Genomic DNA, 16,713 nt, shown 5'->3' with positions numbered 1-16,713 from the left:
AACTTCTAGTGGTAGAAACTGTGCCCATAAAAAAATTCAGAATATGGCTACGTAGCATCTTTAACCTGTATTCTAAATGTTATTACCCAACTTTATTGTGCATTCCAACATGCATACAAAAACTCTTCAGACACATTTATTTATGTTTTGAAGCCAAGATCATGTAAACAGTTCATACAGGCACCAGAGTTTAGCCTGGAAATCACCACTTGACACTGAATAAGTGCTGTCATAGTTCACTATGACATACAGTACCTCAAGTCAAATATTTGCAATACTCCTCTGTGAGATGAACTAGGTCAGAAAACAGATTTAATTAAAGGAACTAAAGTTAAGAGTGGCAGGAACAAGCAGTGAGGGAAAGGGAACAGAGTAGAGCACCTGTTGTCACTTTGCTGTGGCCCGATTAAGGTATGGAAATTGTCCATAAGGTGTCAAAAATATATTTTTTTAAATGAGGCCTGAAAATTTAATGGAAAGACCATTGAATGGTCTCTTTGGAGAGCATTTTAGATGTGAAGTACCTTGTCTGTAGAATGAAATCCTCCTCCTCCAAGGAGATAGCTGGAGTGGATAAAGAAATCATCATTGTAAACACCTAACACTTCGCCTTGACTTGATATATGGAGAATTAAATGCTAGTGCCAAACTAGGAGATGCCAAAACAAAATGAATAATTAAAGATTTTGCTGGAATTATGTCTTTGTGAAGGAGAGCATGTAGAAATTGCCAGTTTACTTTCCTGGTGCAGCCAAGAAAATTTTGAATTATGATGATTTTGTAGCAGCAGGGGTGGGATTTAAGATCTGTAATGTTTTGCTTTTAAAGCACCCACAGAAGAATTTTCACCCACAGAAGAACGATAATTGATAAGTTGTGGACATCAGGGTTTAGAGCTTGCTTGCATCATGATGGGAAAGTGCATGCACAGCAGGGAGCAAATATTTGTATTCCTTACAAGCTCCAATCTTCTGGCTATAAAAAGTATTCCTTCATTTAATTTGGCTCACTATTTAGATTGGCATATTTTTGGAGAATATAACCATTTCATCAGCATGACAGAAAATTAACATTCTATTTTTAAGCTCAGCTTCAGACTGTAAAAATGCTAATTCTTCTCCTTGAGTCAGAGGACTTTGATGGAGATGCAAAAGTAGCAACCCTGTGACAACTCTCATTTTGTAACAAATACAATGTTTTAAACAGACAGTGCTAAACAGCTGTTTAAACAGACAATGGTCTGTTTTAAACAGGTCCCTGTCTTAAACAGACAATGCCAAACAGCTTTGTAACTTGAGTATTACCTTAGATTCCCCTTCCTTAGTCTGATGTGGAGCTCTACATATGTGCAATGTTTTAGAGGTTCACCCATATTTGTTAAAAGAGCATGAACAGCACGTTCCAAAAGCAATATACCATATGCAGGAATACTGGTCTTGCAATTGGTCCCTAGAAGCATGGTCTTAAGTAGGACATTGCCCATGTGTAAATACACTCATATTCTGACCTATATGAAGGAAGAGTAACCAGCTAGTAGACACAACGGACAGTATAGTCAAAAGTTTTGAGTTTAAATACCACAATAGGAGGATTTCCAGAAGTTCTAATTGAAGTTCAGCAGTCACAACACACTTATGAAATCCAAAATGTAAGGATTTAACCTTAAACACAGATATCTACCAGGTATCTGCCTAGTGTGAATATATGCATTCCCGTAGAGGTACATAACTCAGGACAGTAACAGGTTTTACCTTAACTGCATACAAAACCAGATGTTTGTAAAAAGAGACCCACTCCCACAAGCCTCTGTGTGTGTAAAAAATAAGAGTGTTTGTGTCCAAATATTCCTTTTTTACCTGATTTGAGACTGTTCTGGTTCCTACCTGGGAGGCAAATCAGAGCCTTTGAGTGCTATGCTTTTGTAGTCTGTAAGAACCACAACAGAGATTTGTCAATTGTTGCTGCAAGAAAAAAAAAAAAAAAAAAAAAAAAAAAAAAAAAAAAAAAAAAAAAAAAAAAAAACAAAAAAAACAAAAACCACCACCAGCCTGGAATAAAGCATTACAGAAGCACACAAAAATGTACTACTCATAGGTCTATTTTTGTGTTTAATTTAAAACACATTTTCCTTACATAAATAAATAACCGTGGCTGAGATGATGCTTGCATGACTACAAGCCCGGTTATTGAATCATAGAATATTTTGGGTTGAAAGGGACACGTAAACGTCACCTAGTCCAAAACCCTGCAATAAGCAGTCATCTTCAACTATACCAAGTTGCTCAGAGCCCCATCCAACCTGACTTTGAATGTTTCCACAGGTGGGCATGCGCCATCTCTCTGGGCAACTTGTTAGTGTCTCACCATCCACATATAAAAATGTGTTCCTTATATCTAGTCTAAATCAAGTCTCTTTTAGCTTCAAACCATTGTCCCTTCGCCTATCAAACAGGCCCTGCTAAAATTCTTGTTCCCATCTCATATAAGCCCCTTGTAAGTACTGAAAGGCTGCAATAAGGTCTCCCTGACTCCCTCAACATGTCCTCATAGGAAAGGTGCTCCAGCTCCCTGCCTGTCTTTGTGGTCCTCTTCTGGACGTGTTCCAACAGATCCTTGTCTTTTCTGTCCTGAGGACTCGAGACCTGGGTGCAGCACTCCAGGTGGGAGCTCCCCAGAGCAGAATAGCTATAACAATGTATCACGGAGCATGTACAACTCACTGTGCAATAACTGAGTTTGGCAAGAATACGACATACAAACCAAAGCCCATTTAATCTCTCCTGCACTTTAAATGGAAATTGAAAACCTTACAGGCTAAGTCGTCACATAGGATTTTATAACAGAGTTCGCTCTACCATGGGAAACGTCCGCAGGCAAAAAAAGAGATATAAAGGAAATGTGCTGCTGCTCTGCTGCCAAATGGCTTTCGGTTCAGGAGCTGGAGAACCGCGGGGGCTGGGCCCCCTCTGGCGGACACCTGCAGGGAACGGGAATGGAAATGGGAGCTGTAGCGCTTCTGCAGACAGGTGGGAGGGAGACATCTCCCCTCCTGCCCTGCCCTGGCTCCCAGCTCCATGCGGCAGAGGAGCCCAGGCGTTTCTCTGCAGGGACGCTCAGTTTCCTTAACGTGATCCCTCTGCTGGCGCTGCTCCATGGATGGGAAGCTTTCCTTGGGTTGCTGCTTGTATTTTCTCCAAATTCCTCCTGTCAATCGGTAGATTGCACTGTAACATCAAGATTGAAATCTCCTGTTCCTGTTCTAGCTCAATTGCAAGACAACGAAGCCTTTGGAGTTTGTATTTGTCTCGATTCCCTGTTTAATGCCTACAATACCTGAAATGTCTGGGTGGTCTCTAATACAATTGCAGGAGAGGTGCAAAGTGTAACTTCCAGTTGTCTTTCTAATGTTTTGTTCCATAAAAAAACCCTAACCAAACAAAACCCCCACAAGCAAACAAATGCCAAAAATGAAATATTGAAAGATTGAGAGAGAATCCCCCATTTTTTTCCCTTTAAATTTAATTTCCTTTATTTTTTTTCCTTTAAATTTATTCAGATATTAATGAGTTTCACTTCCTTTAATAAGTCAGTCAGTTTCCTAATTTAATTCTGTAGGTCTTTACAACGTGGGGTTATATATTAAACTGGAAAGAATGCACAATGTGCCTGCAAACCCAGGCGGCCAACAGGATGACTCATTTGCACTCCGTGACTCTTTTTACAAACACTGCAGGACACTCCTGAGGGCAGGCGATCAACCCTGGCAGAAGAATGGGCTGGGGACAACTGGAGTTTTGCAGTTCAGCTCATTCTTGCTCTTCTGAGCCACGATCTCATCACAGGTTTAGGGAAAAAAAAAAAAAAAAAAAAAAAAAAAAAAACACCTCATAGTAGCTTGAGCTACTATGTTGGTCTTAGAGAATACACTTTTTGTCTTTTTAACACCCAATGAACAGCCAATGCACCAGACTGCATGTACCACAATGCATCGCGCGGCGATGGTGGCCCAGCCGGCCCGGCACTGCGACCGTGTGGAACCCTGGGCAGTGTAGTTTATTCGCGGAGAGCCGCCCGGCGTCTTAAAGCGGGGAGGGCAGGGCAAGGGACTACAACTCCCGCAGGGCCGTGCGTCGCCAGCTCTGAGTTGAGGGGACGGGACCCGGGGTGGTGTCCGCGCCTCCCGGCTTGTGACAGCCCCGCTCGCCGCCGATCGTTGGGCCTGAGGCAGCCGCAGCCCCGGGGAGGCGATGGAGCTTGGCATAGCGGGGCTGCAGCGCCGTGCCTGAGCCTGGGCGCGGGCCGGGGCGGTAGCGCCATGGACAGCCGCTGCTATGGGTGCGCCTCCAAGTTCTCTGTCTTCAAGAAAGAGGCAAGTCCGGCTGCGGGGAGTCAGGAGCGGACGGTCCCGCAGTGCGAGGGTCTGAGAAGGGAGCCGGGAGCTGCTTCGCCCGGCGCCGAGGCGCGCTTCATGCTTCCCGGCCAGCATCCTGCTGCTGTTGTCCTGCTTACTGAGCTCTCGTGGTGCTTAATTCCGATATGTCTTCAAATATGGGAAATTACTGACACCCTCCCCCCCCCCCCCCAAACAAACAAACAAACAAACAGGTCATTGAATGCCATCCCTCTAATCCAGCATTTTGTTGTGGTCTCAGACAATTCACACACACATTTCACTATAGTGTGGGGTGACTCAGCTCCCAGCAGGAGTTGTGTGCTGGTGCTCCAAGGCTCTTGAGTCTCCCTATCTTCAGCAGCAGCTGGTGAAACAGTTCTGTCACGAAAAAATCAGCATAACCGCAGCATTATTTTGTGTGAGGCTCGGCACGGGCGCTGTGCCCACAAGCCCCCAGTGGGGGTGTGTGGTGGCGAGGTGGTGAAGCCCTGTCCTGCCCCTCTCTCCTGTCTCTGCAGTGTGGCTGCAAGAACTGCGGACGGTCCTTCTGCTCGGCCTGCCGGAGCTTCACCGCTGTTGTTCCCCGCTGTGGAAACACTCAGCAGAAGGTGTGCAAGCAGTGCCATGGAAAACTGACTGGGTAAGACGGGAGCAGCTTAACTAGATGGGCTGAGGTTAAGCTACACTGTGTTTTTGCCCAGAAGTCTACACCTCTTTAACAGTTCAGGCAGTCATCTCAGATGTGTATAGTTGAGTAGCCTGACGATAGTCAAAGTGTTTTTACTTCTGTGGGCAAACAATGACATAAATCCTCTTTGTTGAGGTATCTCTGCTATGTTGGCCTGAAGACATTAAGTTTTGTAGCCTAAAATCAATTTTTTTTTTTATTTTAAAAGAAAACAAAGTTATTTGCAAACATAACCAGTAGACCTCCTGTTGGAAACAAAACATGTAATTCAGTAGCAGCAGGATTATACATTTGAACAAGCAACACAGGAACAGAGGTGTACAACAGAATCCTTCTGTCAACCAGTTCTTCCATGTCCTTTTTCTCTTGCATTTCTTGTTTCTTTTCCTCACTTTTCCCCTGTAGCAAGTGATTTTCACCAGCAAGGGAGGAATTTTCTGGCTCTACAGGTGTCTAAAGAAGAAGAACCTCCTTAGTGAAGTTCTTCATCTTCATGGGCTGCTGAAAACAGTGAAAGACAGTATTCTTTTCAGTTTTGAAATTTTCTGATTTCCCTTCACAACTTCAAAGCCATTAAGAAAACAGGGTTGCCTGTCTTGACGTTTCTTCTGGGGCTTTTTTTTCTCATAATTTTAATATCAACACTAGAGAGCTACAGCAGAAGAACAATCTTCTCTGACTGGGTAGCAGGTAGATTATAGAATGATAGAATGGCTTGGGTTTGGAAGGGACATTAAAGATCACATAGTTCCAGTCCCTGTGCTGTGAGCAGAGACACCTTCCACTAGACCAGGTTGTTCAGAGCTCCATCCAACTTGACCTTGAACACTTCCAGGGATGGGGCACCCATAACTTCTCTGGGAAACCTGTTCCAGTGTTTCACCACTCTCCAAGAATTTTTTTTCTAGTATCTAATCTAAACATGCACTCTTTCCATTTAAAACCATTCCCCCTTGTCCCATCACTACGTGCCCTTCTAAAAAAGTCCTTCTCCGTCATTCCTGGAAGTTTCCTTCAGGTACTGGAAGGCTGCAGTTAGGTCACCCTGGAGCCATCTCTTTTCCAGGCTGAATAATCCCAGTTCTGTCAGCCTTTCCTCACAGTAGAGGTTTTCTATCCCTTAAATCAATTTGGTGGCCTCCTCTGGACTTGCTCCAACACGTTCATGTCCCTCCTGTGCTGAGGACCCCAGAGCTGGATGCAGCACTGCAGGTGAGGTCCCATGAGAGAGGAACAGAGGGGCAGAATCCCCCCCTTGCCCTGCTGCCCACATTGCTTTGGATACAGCCCAGGCACAGTTGGCTTTCTGGGCTGTGAGTGCACATTGCTGGGTCATGTCCAGCCTCTCATCCACCAGCACTCCCAGGTCCTTTTTGCAGAGCTGCTCTTGATCTGTTTCTTCCCCAGCCTGTGTTGATACCAGGAGTTGCCCCAACCCAAGTGCAGCACCTTGCACTTTGTCTTGTTTAACCTCATGAGATTCCCGAGGGCCCACTTTTTGAGCTTGTCAAGGTCACTCTGGATGGCATCCTGCCCTGCAGGTAATATACATAGGCTGCAGTTCTGTAAGCTGCATATGTTGTAGTTCTTCATGCAAATAGCTTTCAGAATTGAAGCCTTAGAACTTTGGAAAGTGTTCTAAGAATGTTGCATTCAGTCATTACTATATGGGCCTTAGCTGTGATTTCTAAGAACAAATTAAATATTCTGACTCACTTACATAAGTGTCTAATTTAGTCCCTCAACCTAAACACAGCAAAGTAGAAGGGTTATACATGTTTGTGATGTGCAGTGTTCAGGTGTTCTGGAAGATGTTATATAATAACTTGAATAATGCTTTGTTTTATTTGTACATTATATAATTTTGTGTTTGTTGCATGCCCCAGCTCCTTCCAGAGTGTCCTGCTGCATGGAAGCTAATTACCCTGAGAGTCTTACCTAAGTACTCCCTCCCTGCTCTCTGAACTGGGAGGTGCAGACTGTGGGAGGCAAGGGTATTTCAGCCCCACCTCCTTTAGGTCACTGGTGACTGTAATAAATCACATTGTGTCCAGATGCAAAACAACTGGACGAAAGGACAGAAATGAAGGCTCCTGCTGTTCTGGGCAACTATATTATCTTAATCCCTTGCATAAGCTGATTCCTCTCAGTATTAATGAGGTTAAGAAAGGGGCTGTAGCAAGAGGTCAAGAAACACCTCTTGATTCCTCTTGAGTTGGGAGACTAGATGATGGTCAAGTATTGTCAAGTATTCACAGTATGTTGAGTTCAGAGAAATTGTTTTTGTCTTTCAGAGAAGGATCTCAAAGCAGTTCAGCAAAATGGTCACCACCAGAAAACTACAAAAAGTGAGTTGCACTTGCCAAGCAACTCTTTCTACTGCAGACAAGCTTTTTAGACCCTCCTCTTCCCCTATGGAAACCAGCAAAAATGGGACTTGTGGTGTGGGCATTTGCTTGTTCAGAGTTAGATTAAGTATGGAGCTTTTGTTTTGCTGTTTGGGTTGTTAGTTTGCTTGGAGGGATGGGTAGTCTTTTGAACAGATTCCTGAACAGCCACCTGCCTGCAATTATCAGTGGCTGATCAGAGTTGGCTTGGAAACAGGAACCTTGAGGTGAAATGTTCCCTGTCTCCTGGGAAGGCTGCCAGGTGTGCTGTTCTTGTGAGCTAAGATTTTCCTTACTCTTAGGAGTACTTTATTGTGCTGATATTGGAGAGAGTGGTTTCTTTCTGTTCTGCCCTGGCATTCTTCAGATAGCCTGTTGGGTTCACAGGGGATGTTTTCTTATCTCCAGGTTAAAACCCTTGTTCTCAATTGTCACGTATTTTTTCCATTCTTGTTACAGGCGTGTAGCAGCTTTTGAGGCTAAACAAAACCAGCCAAAAGACCAACAGAAGGCAGCTGCAAAACTCCCAGGTCAAGCAGGCTGCAGATACCAGGGGCTCTCAAAGGAGGATAGAGCTATTGCAGAGAGACTGGAGAGGCTCAGGGAGGAAAGGAAACCAAGTAAGTTTTAGAGAATCTCATAAATACCTTGAGTGGGAGCACTTCTATTTGTGAAACAAGGGACCTGGAGGGAGAGGGAAGTGCTGTGCTTTAAGAGGCTGTGATATTATGGGGGTGAAGGCTTAAAAGAGGACAGAGCATCCAAGTTCTGCTGCCACAATGGCCAGCTTCTACAATCATTTTAGATCAATGTTCCAGTTTCATTTTGATTCTAGGGGTTTCTCTTGAAAGTACTACTTAGTTTTGGAGCAGTGTATTACCTGTAAAATCACTTTCTCATTTTCCATTTTTTGGGGTAGAAACTTGTGTCAAACCCATTTGGAGTAGAATGAAATGAAAGTCTTTGGCCAAACTATTTTGAAGAAGTTTTCTTGTGGGTTGTTGTCTTGGGCAACAGCAGTTCCAGTCCTCGTGGGACTATGTTCCGACCAGCCTTGTCTCACAGAGAAAGAAAAGGATTTTCATCCCAGTCCACAGCTGTCAGGTTGTGGGATTGCTTTGAGGTGCTTGCATGAAAATAAACTATTTTAAATGTTATTTGTGGTCTCTAAAAGAAAAAGAACACTCTTCAGAATAATTACCTGGTTATCATAGAATCATCGAGTCCGACTGTTAACCCAGCGCTGCCAATTCCACCACCCATATCCCATAACCATATCCCAAAGTGCCACATCTACACATCTTTTGATTACTTCCAAGGATGGTAACTCAGCCACTTCCCTGGGCAGCCTTTTCCAGTGCTTGACAACCCTTTCTGTGAAGCAATTTTTCCTAATATCCAATCTAAATCTCCCCTGAAATAACTTGCAGCCTTTGCCTTGTCTGTTATGTGACAGGGGAGAGTTTCAGTCTAATAAGGCTGGGATTGCGTTAGGAGATGTGGGACCAATGGACTGAACTGCCTAAAAGACACTAATTTCTCTGCCTGTCCCTAGAATCCCAAGTCAGCTGATTTCCAGATGACATCACTCTAATACTTATGTTACAGCTAGGAGATAAACTGTGAAGGAGGCAAGGGCTTGGAAGAAAGGGATAGCAGTTAGCATCAGAGTAGTCTCTGAGTCACTGCAGTATGACTCCTCATTTACATCAGGGCTGGGTGAGGTTTTTGCTCAGGTCTTCAGAGTCTGATTCCAGAAAGAAATACAGTTTTTAAGGAAAAAAAAAATTAGCTTTTTATTTTCAGTAACAGAATAATCTCCTCCCTTGGGTTATTGTAACTGCAGAGTCCATCCCTACTCAGGCTGAGATTGAAGCGAGGCTGGCAGCTCTGAAGGAGGATGGCCGAGGACCTGTTCCATCCACAAAGGAAATGGAGGACCGCTTGGCTGTCCTGCAGGGGAGAGATCCTCCTTCCCAAGCTCCCAGACCTGTAAGCTCCCTCAACTCTTTAGTCAGCAATTTATTCTGAGCTGACACAGTAACTGGTGTCACAGCACGCTAACCATTCTTCCTTCTTCAGCTTTTTTGTGTCCAGGTAGCTTCCTTCAGGAATCTCTGTTTCCTGATTGTGTCGTTGCTCCAGAAGCAAATCACCAGTCTTTACCAATTCACTGCTTCAATTTGAATGCAACGTGTTCCTTTATGCCAAATGTAGTTCGTGTGTATATTTTTAACAATAAATGCTAAGGTTTTTTACTCTCAACTCATTTATGTACCTGAGTGGTCATAGTTTTTCAGAGCTGTTTGTGTTGGAGGCTTATCAGCCCTATCTTCTAATTACATCTTCTAGTTGTTACTGCATACCTGCTGGGCAGAATCATGTTAATTTTTCCAGAAATGGAAGCCCAGCATGATTTGTCTGAGGTTGCAGAGGAATCAGTTGGATATATGCCTTGAAAGCCTATAGGAATGGTCATGTCCCCCAGGATACCATTTCTTTATGGTTCTTTCAGCTCCATGCCCAGCTGTTATCATAGGTCTCTGTGGGGCTGCTGGCTGGCACCGTTGAGAATGGCACTTTGTTTACACTGGAGGTAGTGGCAGAGCTGGGAGCTGAAACCCAGCAGCATATGTTCCTACACATTCAGCACCCCTTTGCCTTGTTTAGGTGACTGCTCTTAAAGGTGTGTGCATGCAGCACCTCTGAAAATGAAACCCTTACAAATCTTACACCCATAACTGTAAACTGAGATTCTCAATGTCAGTGGAGGCATCTTTGTATGCTGCTCCCATCTAGGGTGATCTCGGTTGCCAAAATGCTCCTTTGATTGAGTATGCCACTTTCCTCTCATTTGCCTTTTCCCACACTCCCCTGGTTTCTTAGGTACACCAACCTCCCGATACCCGAAGTCTGGTCCAGCAGACAGATGACCTGATAACTCAGCTGTCTGAGGAGGTTGCCATTGATGAGCATTACAGACCAAGAGTTCAGCCTCAAGGTATCTGTTTTGGCTTCTAAAGATCTGTTTATGTCTAATAATGCATGTGCTACGCTGAGAAGGGAATTTGGGCCTCCCTATGTAACTTAAGAGGTGAGCTGAGTGTCCAGTTTATCTATATCTTCCCTTTATAATCCCCCACACTGACCAAGAACAGCCATCTGCTCCACACTGGGTCTCGGTGTCTTTGCTTGGAGATGGTTCCTTTTTGTCAGGGTTGTATTATTCAGATTCTCTGTTTCTCTAAAGCAGCTCCTCCCTGGGGAGGAGCTGTTGCTACTCCTAATGCACCTGTGCACTGTTACAAAATATCAGAATCTGGCATACCATTATCTTGCTGGCTGCGTTGCTTTCTCTGTAATCTCACTGGAGGCCACAGATCAGCTCATTTTCTTCTCTTCATGTACAGTAAGGGTTCTACTGGCATGCCTTTTCCTCTTGTTATCCAGTTCCATGGAGAGCAGCAAGCTGCTCTCATAGCATTATTTGTCATGTTTTCTGTGCCCAAGGAACATTGCTGCTGAGTCACCAATGTGTTCTGTGTGTCCGTCTGCAGCTGTTAGTAGCCAAAATTTGAATGATCTCAATCGGGAAAGTGAAGATTGTGTTTGCCCTGCAAATCTGCACCCAAAACAGCTAGAGGAAGAGAAGAATAAACTTCTGGCAGAGGCTGCTGCTGAGCTGCGGGAAGAGAACACTAGGCAGGAAAAGATCCTACAGGTTGCCAAGAGACTGGCAGCACTCAAAGGCGAGGACCCAGAGAAAGGTGGGTAGCAGATGAGAATACAGTGTCAAGAGAGGAATCAACTTGCTATCACAGAGTAAATTCTTTATTAGTGTTTTTCTATTTAATTCCTCCATTCTGCAAGAAACAGAGTGAGATTTAGTTCTGTCTGCAAAGTTGTACAGGTTGAGTTTGTCATGAAATCAATATTAAAGATCTAAATTGAGGGTAAAGGCTGGGGCTGTAAGGTCGGACTGCTTTGTCTTGCACCCTTCTTTGGAATAATTCTAGCATGCTCTGGTGAGGTTAACAAAACTTTTAAAACCAAAACTCTGGTTTTGGTGAGGATCTTCTTCTCTCTTCCAAGTATTACAAAATAGACAATGATGTCCTTTTTGGAGAATCTGCACCTTGAAAGGTCAGAGCCAGAATTCCACAGCCAGCTCACATCACAAAGAATTGTCTCTGCTACATTAGTGGGCACAAGGCTTGAGGCAGGTGTGAGTTACAGTCTCACATTTCTTGCTCCTACAGTTACACTGGAAACCTATAAGCTCCCTGACAGTGATGAGGAAGTGGCTGAGGAGGAGGCCATTTGCAGAGTGCTGAAACAGGTCAGAAATGGCAGCTGTGCCCTTGTTTTTCTTCCTCTTGGTTGTCCCTCGTGTGTGTGTTACCTGGTGAGCATAAAAAGGGTGTGTTTTTGTTCCTGGAAGAGTTTCATTTCTTACTTTCCTAGTGCTTTTCCAATACTAGCCCCCAAGGGCTGTTCAACTATTTGACAGGCAATTAACAACAACATTTCTAGTCTGTCACATTGTCTTTGTTATTCATGCTTAGTGTCTCTTGTGGTCTGTGTGTGTCTCCTGTATAACCACACTTTGCTGGTACTTCTTCACTTCTTGTTCTGTGTTTTTCTCCAGCCAGTTAGAACTGGATGATGGGATGTGTGCTGTGTAGCTCTGCTTACACCTACAGTTCTCCCTAAAATGTCTCTGAATTGTCTTGCAGGCAGACCCGAGCTTAAGTTTGTCTGATATGTGACCTCTGTATGATTGGCATGATGATGAGGGTATGCTAACTGCACGGCAAAGCAGAGAGTGTGAGCTGCAGGCCCCTGCTGCTGCTGCAGACTGTCCACAATGGACACACAGTGTTCCAAGTGCAGAGCGAGCTTACATCTGTCTGGGTAACACCAGCTGCATTCAGACTTGTCATCTCCTATTACTGCATGAGAGCAACAAGTGCAGGAGGTTTAGGGCCTAGAATGAGGCTCCCAGTTGTGTTTGAAACAAGAGTCTTTTTGCTTTGTGTTGTTACCAGCTCACAGAGGAAGCAGCCCTGGATGAAGCAAGTGGATTCAACATTCCCCCAGATCAGACCACCCAACCAGGACACTCACAACAGAACCTGTGTAAGAAAGCAAAGCAAAAGGTCAGTGAACTGGTCAGGATCTCTTGAATTGATGTCTCAAACGTTCCAGGGTGTCAGGAGAGTAGAGTACAGTTCTACAGTCGAAGTTTGTTATATCCTAGGCTTGATGCAGAAAAAAAAATTAACCAACCAGTTTCTCTGGAGCAAACAATCCAAGCAGCTTCTGCAAGGCTGACCAGCTCTGAGCTCAGCTGTGAATCATCCTTGTATTTGTAAAAGGAATTGTTCCTTGGAATACAATTCCTTTCAGGCTGGGTTTGTGTTGAATGTTACAATGTCATATAGACCAAGAGAAGTTGGTAGACACCTCACAATATGAATATTAGAGAATTATACATATATATGTATTATTAGGTCAACAAAGCCATGGTCTAGTACAATACAGTCTGAACCAGAGTAAATGGGAGGTCTACCAGTGCTTTCAGCATGTGCAGAATAGAACCTCTAGATAGTATTCTACTGTTTGTGTTCTCAGATAATGTCAGAGGAAGGAATAAGTAGGAGGATATCCTATGCTTAGAGTGTATTCTGACCTACTATGGAAATATATACATGATCTCTAATGTATATGACAAGAATTAAATGCACCTGTGACTCACAGGCACATGTCAGGCCTGCTCCCAGTGGAAGAAATGATATAATAGTAAGCATTATCAAAACCATCCATCTCAGGTATGACACCTTGCATTTCTGGGATTACTGATGCAAAAGATAGTGTTAGAAAAAGATTGTGTCAGGAAGCTGCCTTTGCCAGTGTCTGGCACTATGTCTCAGTGTATTTTCAGTTCCACAAGAGTTCTCTGTAAGGGAGAAGGGAAACCATACTTGACTGTATGGATATATTTAGATTATGATTTCAGATAATCTTTTTGTCCCAGTCTCAGGTACAAATGAACAGCAGGGGCCTTTTGAAAAAGCAGTTTCTTTGTCCCACAGTTTTCTTTCTACAACAGAGAGAAAACAACATCCCCACCTCCGCATTCCTTTCCCTTCCCACATAGCTCCTTTCAGCTAAACTGTTTGATCTCTTGCTTTTACAGCAGGAATTGTTTGTCACATGGTATTGTTGTGGTGCCTGCCAGAATATCTGGGCTTTGTGCCCTCAACACAGCCCACACAATGTGGGGGGTATGTCACTGCAGACACTAAACGAGGCTGAATACCTGTTTACCTTCCAAGCAATACAGACTCAAACCCAAATTCTAGCAAGTACCTTGGGTTTTTGTTTAATAAACTAGATGCATTATGGAGCCTGTCCCTGTCCTTTGGGAAAGTTAATCTCACAGATTTATGATCAACAGAGAGGAAACTCTGGACCATGCAACAGGTCACTGTGGCCATCATGCATTACAGTTAAAGTCCTTTATTGTCTGTGCTGGGGGGACTTATCTCTTGTTTTCTATGTGAATTAGAGCCACAGTCCAGCTACCACAGCTCTTGCAAGGGCAGATGATAGTGATGAGGATGAGTTACCCTGGTGCTGCATCTGCAACGAAGATGCCACTTTGCGCTGCCATGGCTGTGATGGGGACCTCTACTGCCAGCGCTGTTTTTGGTGAGTCTCACAATTCCTCTGGGTCTGAGAGGTGGGTCAAAGGTAACCTTGGCCCCTTTGGTATGTTTTTCTCATTGGGCAGAAAAACGGACAGTAGGAGGCAAGATTTGAGGAATTCAGATTTGAGCTAAATGCTAATTGTTAGAGAAATATTTTGTGTGATCAGTACTTGTCCCAGGCTTCAGGGACTAAACTGGTCCTAGGCAGAAATGCTTCAGTGGATGTTTGGGCACATTGTCTGAGTGTTCTTTGGAGCAGCTGATGTGCTGCATTACGTGGGATGGGATAAATGAGACTATTGTTCAGTGACTCCTATGGCTTGTTAATGCCATTGATGGATGACCTGGGCTGGATTCCCTTAAAGAGGGAGATCAGATAGTATGAATTCCTGAGGGTTTTCTTAGGTTAAGACTTTGCAATCCTAAACGATATTAAAAAATTCTTTGTTGAAATACGTATGTGTGAGCTTTTTTTCACCAGTCAGGCCTTGTAGCAGCTGTAGTCTTGATTCTTAAACATGTGTAGCTTGATTTTTGACGAAACTTTCCTGTCTCAGATTTGGAGGGTTAATTCCTTTGACTACAAAAGCTATTCCTAACAGGTTGTGTGACTTCTCTTTTTTCATGCCTCAAAAGTATTGCATAGCTGGCTCAGTTCTCAGATTAGTACTGGATGACATTAAGACAGCAGGTTGTTAAAAATGTGGTTGGGATGCTTTTGTACATATTCTCTCATTTCCTGCAAGTGTATTTGTAGGGAAGTGCAAGTGCAATGGGGAGAAACCATATGAAAATGTTCAGAAAACATGACTGGTAGTGTTTGATTATTAAAAACAAAGCATACAAACAAAAGTATCTGACAGCAAACAACAGTAAAAGCAGATTTAACAGTCTGGCAGGTAAATGTATCAGCCACACGCTGTGGATGCAGGCTTGTATCTTACTCAACACTGCCTGCTCCTGAGCATGGTTAAGACAGCTGCCAATACACTGCATTATTTTCAGTTATTTTCCAGAGTTTTCTGGAGGAGACTGTCATTTTGTATGTTGTCACAGTTGCTAATGTCCCTAGAATCACAGACACAGCACTGAAAATGAGCCATTAGTTACATGAATCTCTTCAAGAGGGAAAGAAACAGAAGGACCTGTTGTCATTTTCAAATCCAGCTGACAAGGATGAGCAGACCTTCCCATAAAGCACCTCAGAAATTTCTGTTACAAGCAAATATCTGAAGTAGTTAGTCCACATGGCTGCCAGTTAGGTCCTCACAGCCAACCCTTGGGATAAATTTCTGGCTAAGGGCTGCTGTGAGATATCTTGTGCAGTGGCTTAGGGTGAGTTCCTGGCCTGGGTATTTACTTCTGACTGCACTTTGTATTTGCTTCTTAGGGAAGGCCATGAGGAGTTTGACCTGAAGGACCACCACACCTCCCGCTATCATCTTCCTTGCAAACAGAAGTGATCACACTCTTTTGTGGGCAGAAAAGGAACTGGAGAATGGGAAAACAGAGGAGCCGGCCACATGGAAGAATCCAAGTGGATTTGCAGCCAAAACGGGTGATGTTTTGGACAGTTCAAGGATGTGCTGTAATCTGAGAGAGGCTTGGAGGGTGTGTGAATTTGTCTTCACAAATACACCTGAGAAGTGCAGGGTTTGCTGTGCATGCTTGGGGATAAATGAGGACTTGATGTGAGGAGGTGGATACAAGTCCGTAAATACAGGTGGTAAAACAATGTGGGTCGCAGTAAAAGATGTGTGTTCAAGGCAGTACTGACTGCCTGATAAATAACTTCCTGTTTTTACTAACAGCTTATACACTGATTCAACAGGCAGCAAAGCACTATGCACTGAAAAAAATGCATTGTGATCACTTGTGTGATGAGAACTTTAAATCATAATAAAAGTTATCTACAGAGGCCTGTGGTTAAAGTCTCCTGAATATGCCTGATAGCCCTTTACAAAGTGTTGCTTTCTTATAATGGCATGTTAGTCCTAGTGTCAAGTGGCTTAGGGAAAGAAATGAAGAATAGTGAAATCATCAAAAACGTTTCTGTGGCATGAGTGGAAAAGATGCAGGGCAGTGTTGCTCACTGACTTGAAAGAAAGGATCCTTTGAAAAGGTGATCTGCTACTGATACAGTGTTGTGGCGTGCAGTGGCTGTGCCAAGGTCATGTCATCTGTATGAGCAATGTGTTAGTCTGAAAGAGTTGTCTGTTAGTCTGAAAGCAGGATTTGACTTTGTTTATTATGTGATTCCCTGGTAGGGTAAAGATGTTACCTGTGTGACGCTCTTTCTCTGGTTACATATCCCTCCTGGGAGACAATCCAGATGCAAGTGGTGCTTGCCCATGCCCAGAACACCCAGAATTGCTTCAAATACCCAACTAAACTGACTGTAAACAGACTATTGTTCCATCAGGATGAGCTATTCCCAAATAATGTGACTTCTGAGAGGGCTCTCTAAGGTTGACAAATTCCAGTTGCAACAAAATAAAGAATTTGCCCTTGTCAGGGAATTTCCAATGAATC

The 16,713-nt window shown here is 43.7% G+C and overlaps 1 protein-coding gene across 1 annotated transcript; it reads left to right on the top strand.

Moving 5' to 3' along the window:
• Positions 1-4,169: 4,169 nt before the first annotated feature.
• ZFYVE19 (zinc finger FYVE-type containing 19) lies at positions 4,170-16,439 on the top strand. The gene is made up of 11 exons (XM_083863799.1): positions 4,170-4,369; positions 4,912-5,033; positions 7,376-7,429; positions 7,928-8,088; positions 9,315-9,460; positions 10,355-10,469; positions 11,026-11,235; positions 11,728-11,807; positions 12,517-12,627; positions 14,040-14,182; positions 15,572-16,439. The coding sequence occupies exons 1-11, from the start codon at positions 4,316-4,318 to the stop codon at positions 15,642-15,644; spliced, it is 1,269 nt and encodes a 422-aa protein (XP_083719925.1). The 5' UTR covers positions 4,170-4,315; the 3' UTR covers positions 15,645-16,439.
• The last annotated feature ends 274 nt before the right edge of the window (positions 16,440-16,713 follow it).

Source organism: Zosterops lateralis, assembly GCF_965231275.1.
Source record: "Zosterops lateralis genome assembly, chromosome: 6".
Taxonomy (NCBI): Eukaryota; Metazoa; Chordata; class Aves; order Passeriformes; family Zosteropidae; genus Zosterops; species Zosterops lateralis.
This window is presented reverse-complemented; position numbering and strand designations above follow the sequence as displayed.